The sequence below is a fragment of the Brassica oleracea genome, chromosome C8 (assembly GCF_000695525.1).
Source record: "Brassica oleracea var. oleracea cultivar TO1000 chromosome C8, BOL, whole genome shotgun sequence".
Classification (NCBI taxonomy): domain Eukaryota; kingdom Viridiplantae; phylum Streptophyta; class Magnoliopsida; order Brassicales; family Brassicaceae; genus Brassica; species Brassica oleracea.
In genome coordinates, this window is record NC_027755.1 from 16,358,190 (window position 1) to 16,366,062 (window position 7,873).

The following is a 7,873-nucleotide window of genomic DNA, read 5'->3' on the forward strand; positions in this document are numbered from 1 at the left end:
GAGAAGCCACAGACCGTGAATCTCATCATCAAACTTAATGCCCATATCAGACAGCTTGTTGAGTAATCCCTGAAACGCATTTAAGTGATCCGTCATCGGAGTTCCCTCCTGATACCTCAGCTCAATCAACTTCTTGATCATGTACATCTTGTTGTTTCTGGTCTTCCTAGCATACAACTGCTCCATCTTCTTCCACAAAGGACGAGCATCCGTCTCAGTCTCAATATGATGCAACACATTATCATATACCCACTGCCTTATCAACCCACACACTTTACGATGCAGCAGCTTCCACTCTTCATCCGTCTTCTTCTCAGGTTTCTTCTCCTCGAAGACTGGAACATGGAATTCATTAACAAAGATCAGATCCTCCATCTTGCCCTTCCATAGATAATAGTTAGCACCATTCAAGCTTATCATCCTGCTCGTATTTTTCATCATTCTCACAAGCAACAATAACCCGAAGTTATCAAACCCAAAGCTCTAAAACCAGAAGCTCTGATACCACTCTGTTGGGGAAAGCGGGCACGAGGCGCAGCGGAATGTAACGGTCGTGTTCCCCTGACGTTGTGTGAACCTGTGGGGAAAATACTTCGACGATAGCAGGATATAATATAAGCAATAACTAAATGAGACAAGCACTTTTTACGTGGAAAACCTTCTCGATGTGAGAAGAAAAAATCAAGGGACCGTAGTCCACTCAACAATCCACTATATAAATGTATGTGAGTACAACCACGTCCTCCCTGTTCAACAACCTGAACAGAACAGAGACTCAAGCTACAAAGAGCTACCTCCAACACAAGAACAACAACAACAAGAGAGCAACACAAAGCTTCAAACCCAGCAGCACCCAAACGACCTCAGCTCACAGGGATTCCGGCAACCAGAGACTAATCCCACCGTACAAATATAATATAACCTAGTCAACAACACCTCTGCCAAATTTCAGCTTAATCAAAGAAGATCTCACCGTCGGATTTACCAAACACTCAAGACAGCACTGCTGAAGAACTGTGACGACCAGCTTCACTAAAACCCAGACAACATAAGTTCCAACCGTTGAAATCTAAATCCCTTCTGTGAACCTTTAACCTACTGACTGAAGAAGCTTCCCACAAAATATCAGCCCGATCAGGATCCGTTTGACCCTCCAAATCTGCCTTGACAAACTCAGACGAAATTCTGCATTCTTCCCTCTTTTCTCTCTTTTGTCTTTTTGATTCTGGTAAGTCTCACCATAAAAATTAGGTCAAAAGACTATATATATGTGTCTCACTAACCCTAAGAACCTCCAAGGCCCAATACTAATCTTATGGACTAATACTAATGACCCAACTTTCAAGTTTGGTTATCACCAACTAAACCCAATGGGTTTCTTCCATCTAGAAGGAACCCAACAGAAAAATTGTTGGAGAAACAAATTAATTCTTGCACACCACACAATTTCCACTTGCGACTGTATTTGGTGCCTTGGTGTGGACGGTTCTTTGTTTTTATGTTTCTTTTTTTGGTTTTTAGTGAGGGCGGATTCACTAGGGTTTATTTTCCAATTTCCACAACTGATAGTGATAGAAGAAAACAAATGAAACATGAAACAATTTGATATGTGACAAAAGTCACCCGTCCCCAGCAAAAATAGAAATACGAAGAAATGAGAAAATAGCATTTACGGGAACTGAACTGACCTCGTGGTATTGGGAATAGAAGAGGGGCAAAACGTTATGACGTAGTTAGTCGTGTTCGGGCATGTGAAGGTGCTGTTACTATCGCTGTAAGGGTAACTATAGGCGAGTGGACAAGCTCGCTCGAAGTTCTGAGAGTACAGGGTCGCCTTTCAAGTTTGCCTTGAACCGAAGTAATTGGTTCAACAGTTTTCATGTGTACTCGATTCTTTGCAGGCGCTACTACAAGCGATTGGTATTATCCCGTCGTATATCATGAGTTTATTTGGACACGTCTTGTTCAAGCCAACCATACAACCTGAGCTGAAACATGTCGGGCTACTATGTGATGGGACAACCATCACGGGAAGGTTGTAACCGTACTCAAGACTGATGAAGTAGCTGTTGGTTCCGCTGTAATCAATTCTAAAGTAGATATAAGTCACCGTAGACCAACCATATGAACCGGGCCATTCGATTTTGTTGGATTCGCAGTCTCCGGTTGCGCACGAGAAGTTTCCTCTTGACTCGTTTGAGCAGAGGGTCCTACCGGAGATGATACCGTACCATGAAGATGGTGCCTGCAGGGCACGGGACTTAATGAGATAAGGATATATTCCTATAGCTAAGGGATTTAGTATAAGTTAACTTTCCTATTCCTAGTTAGGGTTAGTCGAGATATGTTGTATATAAACACACCCTTGGTGAATGAATGAGACACACAATTCCGCATACAATATTTTATGGTATCAGAGCCATAGATCAAACATTCTCTTCTACAAAAAATTTTTTCTACATACTATCTTCTATAAGCGATGTCGGTTGACTCCTCTTCTACGGCAATAACAACTCAAGGAGCTTCACTGAATTCTTCGCCTTATTATCTACACCCATCGGACAATCTCGGTGCCTTGATTACTTCTGTTCTTCTCACTCATGAAAACTATCAAGAATGGGCTACTGAGCTTCGTAATTCTTTACAAGCAAAACAGAAGATTTGATTCATAGATGGATTAATCACCAAACCTGCTGATGATCATCCTGATTTGAACCGATGGCTTGCGGCAAACTCAATGATCGTTGGTTGGATACGTTCTTCTATTGATACGAAAGTACGTTCGACTGTGACGCACGTACCGGATGCACACAAGTTATGGGAGACTTTAAAGTTTCGATTCTAAGTCAAGAACAGGACTCACATACATCAACTTCAGGATTCAATTACAAACTGCAAACAAGCTGTCCAATCAGTTCTTGAGTACTATGGCAGACTTACCAAACTTTGGGAGGAATTACAAAACCTCAAGACAATACGTACGTGCACATGTGCAGCAGCTGCCGATATTGAAAGAGATAGAGAAGATTCAAAAGTCCAAAAGTTTCTCTTTGGACTCGATGATGCTAGGTTCTCCTCCATTCGGTCGCGGATCACTGACGCAGATCCATTACCAGACCTCAACATTGTCTACTCCCGCGTCATCAGAGAAGAACAGAACATGGCTACCACAAGAGCAAAAGAACAACGATCTGATACTCTTGGCTTCTCGGTCAAAACAGAGACAACAAAGGAGCTTTCTACACCTTCAACGGACTCCTCTCCTGCTCGCTCCAGGGCTCCTTCGCGAACATGCACACACTGTGAACGCAAGGGCCATGAGATCTCTGAGTGCTTTCTAGTTCATGGCTTTCCCGAGTGGTACCAAGATCAACAACGACAGTACAACTCTTCTTCAGGCAATCGTGGAGGACAGGGTGGTCGTTTTAATGGAAGTAGGGGCCGTGGCAGAGGACGTGCTAATGCCGCACAATCAACTCCTCAATTCAACTCCGATCAAATTGCCTCCTTAATATCGCTTCTTCAGAGTCAGCAAAGCAACTTGTCGTCAGAACGGTTGTCTGGTAAAACAACTCTTACCGATGTTATTATTGATACAGGGGCATCACATCACATGACGGGTGATTTGTCCTTGTTGCGTGATGTATGTGACATACCTACTTCTTCGGTTGCTTTTCCGAATGGTCGGGTATCACACACAACTAAACAAGGCACATTGGTGCTTAGTAAAGACTATTCTTTACATGAAGTTCTTTATATTCCTGATTTTCATTGCACTCTTACCTCGGTCTCCAAGTTGCTTAAGCAAACCGGGTGCATAGCTATCTTTACTAATACGTTGTGTGTTTTACAGGATCGTTTTTCGAGGACTCTGATTGGAGCAGGTGAAGAACGTGAGGGGGTTTATTACTTTACGGGTGTCAAAGTTGCACAAGTTCATGGAGCTAAAAAGTCGTCTTCTACATCAGTTTTATGGCATCGTCGGCTTGGACATCCTTCCTACAAAGTTTTATCTACTCTACCGGTGTTTGATTCTCTTAAAGTTGATTTTTCGGATTCTAGTCAATGCCATATTTTTTTTAGAGCTAAACAAACACGAAAACTTTTTCCTGAAAGTATTAATAAAGCTTCTAGACCTTTTGCTTTAATTCACTGCGATATTTGGGGTCCATATCGTACACCTGCATCATGCGACGCAGTTTACTTTCTTACTATTGTGGACGACTTCTCTCGTGCGGTTTGGACTTACTTAATGCTTGAGAAATCAGAGGTTGCGAACCTTCTCCAAAACTTCTGTGCAATGAGTGTTCGCCAGTTTGGTCAATCCGTGCAAGTGATACGATCAGATAATGGAACTGAATTCATGGTTCTCACAAAATATTTTCAAAAGACTGGAATCATTCATCAGACATCCTGCGTCGATACTCCTCAACAGAATGGGAGGGTCGAACGCAAGCATCGCCATATCCTAAATGTGGCTAGAGCTTGTCTTTTCCAATCAAAACTTCCTATTACCTTTTGGGGTGAAAGCATACTAGCAGCGGCTCATATCATTAACCGCACACCGTCGTAAGTTTTGGATGGAAAAACACCGTATGAGATACTACACGGCTCTCCTCCTGTCTATGACTTACTTTGCGTGTTTGGCTGTTTGGCATATGCTCATCGTCGAGCTCGTGATAAGGACAAGTTTGGTGAAAGAAGTCGAAAGTGTTTGTTTGTGGGATATCCGTTTGGTAAAAAGGCATGGAAGCTATACGACTTGGAAACTAATGAATTCTTTGTTAGTCGTGACGTTACTTTCTTGGAGGATCAATTTCCGGGAATGCCAGATACAGAGTACGTGTCACCGCCGATATTACAAAACAACTTGATGGATGACTGGCTTCTCCTCGTACTACTACACCAGCTTCAGTGCCTACGATTCCAACCTCGCCGGAACCATCACACTCGCCTGGTCTCTTGGAAGTTCTTGGTAGAGGGCATCGAACTAAGAAATCATCTGTACTACTAAAGAAATTTGTGTCACATTCTGCTTCTATGATACCCTCCTCACGATACTCCATCTTCACCTGCTCAGAGTTCTTCGACTGCGGCTCCAGGTAAAACTCCTTACCCGATCGCTGACTACTTATGCTCCTCTGTTTTTTCGAAGAAACATCAAGCTTTTCTTGCAACGATAACATCGGATTATGTTCCTACTTTTTACAAAGAAGCAGTTCTCGATAAACGCTTTAATGGAGCAATGAAAATGAGATTACTGCTTTGGAGGAAAACCACACGTGGGATGTAACCACTTTATCTCCAGGGAAAAAGGCGATTGGTTGTCAATGGCTGTACTCCAACAAATATCGAGCTGATGGAGAGATTGAGCCCCTAAGGCAAGACTTGTGGCTCTTGGAAACCGTCAGAAATCAGGCTCCGACTACAAGGATTCGTTTGCTGTTTTCTTCTAAGACTTACAGCAGTGAAGCGATGGGAGGTTCATCAGATGGATGTTCACAATGCATTTTTACATGGTGATCTTGAGGAGGAGATTTATATGCAATTACCTCCAGGATTTAAAGCTGATGATCCCTCGAAAGTATGTCGTCTCCGTAAGTCACTTTATGGCCTGAAACAGTCTCCTCGGTGCTGGTTCTCCAAGCTTAGTAAAACTCTCTTGGCGTTTGGTTTTAAACAAAGCTATGAAGATTACTCTTTGTTCTCACTCATTGAAGGAAACATCTGCTTACATATTCTCGTTTATGTGGATGATTTTATCATCGCGGGTAATGATATATCAACGATACATCGCTTTAAAAAATATCTCCACAAGTGCTTTAAGATGAAGGTCTTGGGTAAACTTAAATACTTTCTTGGCTTGGAAGTGGCTCGTGGACCTGAAGGGATGTTTGTTTCTCAAAGGAAGTACACATTGGACATCATTGCAGAGTGTGGACTTTTCGGAGCCAAGCCATCTCCGGTCCCGACGGAGCTGAATCAAAAACTTGCCCTTGCCAAAGGACCACTACTCACTGATCCCGGCAAGTACAGAAGACTAGTCGGACGGTTGATCTACTTGACATTCACCAGGCCTGAGCTGAACTACATTGTTCATCTTCTCTCTCAATTCATGCAGAAACCACTTGAAGAACATTGGGTAGCAGCCTTGCATGTGGTCCGGTATTTAAAAGGCTGTCCAGATCAGGGGATCATGCTCTCATCTACGGCTGACTTAACCCTTACGGCATACTGCAATTCTGATTGGTCTGCTTGCCTGTTGACCAGACGATCCCTGTCGGCATATATCGTTCAGCTCGGTGATTCATTGGTATCATGGAAGACTAAAAAGCAGAAAACTGTCTCCCGTTCTTCCGCGGAGGCGGAGTTCCGATCAATGGCGGATGCTACATGTGAGCTATAATGGCTTAAGCAACTTCTTCAACATTTTGGCTTCTCACATTAACAACCTATGCGCCTGTTTTGTGACAGTCAATCTGCTTTACACATTGCCAAGAATCTGGTGTTTCATGAACACACCAAATATGTGGAGAATGATTGCCACACGGTGCGTGATACGGTTCAATCCAAGCTAATTACAACTGAGCATATTTCTACAAAGCATCAACCTGCGGACTTACTCACCAAGGCTTTACCAGCTCCACAATTCGAATTTCTATTGTCCAAGTTGGGCATACAACAAATGTTCTTGCCAACTTGAGGGGGAGTAATGAGATAAGGATATATTCCTATAAGGGATTTAGTATAAGTTAACTTTCCTATTCCTAGTTAGGGTTAGTCGAGATATGTTGTATATAAACACACCCTTGGTGAATGAATGAGACACACAATTTCGCATACAATATTTTAGGACTCCCCTCTTCTGAGAGTGAATCCAGTGTTGGAGATCTGTGATTCCCATGAGAAGACAATAGACCAAACTGTCTGATCGCATTTGTTCTCTATGGTAAGGATACTCCCCGACAACACTCCTTTAAACAAGTTTAGATTAGTGAAGTAACAACTAGTTACTAATACTGAAAAGAAAACAATCAGAAAAATTCATACCAGATACGAACAAGTGTAAAGCAAGGAGAAAAATCGCGTGCAACCTCCTCGCCATTTTCTTTCGAGAAAAATAAAAGTTCCCACTAGGGTTTGAATAGAATACGAATATGAATACGAACAAATGAACATATAAGGTTAAAAACTAATAACGACCCTTCATCAATCGGTTAAGTATTTTCCGTAAACTTTCAAGGAAAGCAGCAATGAGAAATATTTGGATGGTATCTGTTTACACACAATGTTTAAAAGTCCAATCGACCATATGCGATATAACTTCTATAAACAAACTAATATTTGTATTCTTAAAATAAATATATTTCTATAGATAATTTCATATTATTTACATTACTTACGTAACAATTGTTTGTGGTCGAAAACGGTTGAAACGAAGTCAATGTCAAAATCCTCGAAGAAGAAAACGTAGAAACCTTCTTCGACAAATACTTCTTCAAAATAGATTATTCTTTACGAAAAACTTTGCGGAAGAAACACGAGTCATCGGACAAGAGCTCAAAGAGGGTCGCTACGCAACAACTGAACACATGTTCCGCTCGAGCCAAAGCTCGGTCGCTACGTAGCGACCGAGAAATCGCTCGGTCGCTACGTAGCGACCGGGCTCGAGCCAAAGCTCAGTCGCTACGTAGCGACCGAGCTCCGACCGAGCTCGAGCCGGAGCTCGGCCGCTACGTAGCGACCGAGCTCAAACTAAAGTTCGGTCGCTACGTAGTGACCGAGCTCTTCCAAAACATCGATACGACATTAGTCCATGCGTTCTCGTCTACCCTTCGATGCTATCTCCCGAAGACCGTAGTGAACCCATTTC

General features: G+C 42.5%; 2 protein-coding genes across 2 annotated transcripts; one reads left to right on the forward strand and one right to left on the reverse strand.

The window, feature by feature from the left end:
• Positions 1-1,867: 1,867 nt before the first annotated feature.
• On the reverse strand, positions 1,868-3,126 carry LOC106308764 (thaumatin-like protein 1). Its single transcript, XM_013745886.1, has 2 exons — positions 2,983-3,126; positions 1,868-2,245 (listed from the first exon to the last, which is right to left on the reverse strand). The coding sequence occupies exons 1-2, from the start codon at positions 3,124-3,126 to the stop codon at positions 1,868-1,870; spliced, it is 522 nt and encodes a 173-aa protein (XP_013601340.1).
• Positions 3,127-5,491: 2,365 nt separating this feature from the next.
• Positions 5,492-6,406, forward strand: LOC106308765 (uncharacterized mitochondrial protein AtMg00810-like). The gene has a single exon (XM_013745887.1). The coding sequence runs from the start codon at positions 5,492-5,494 to the stop codon at positions 6,404-6,406; it is 915 nt and encodes a 304-aa protein (XP_013601341.1).
• Positions 6,407-7,873: the final 1,467 nt, after the last annotated feature.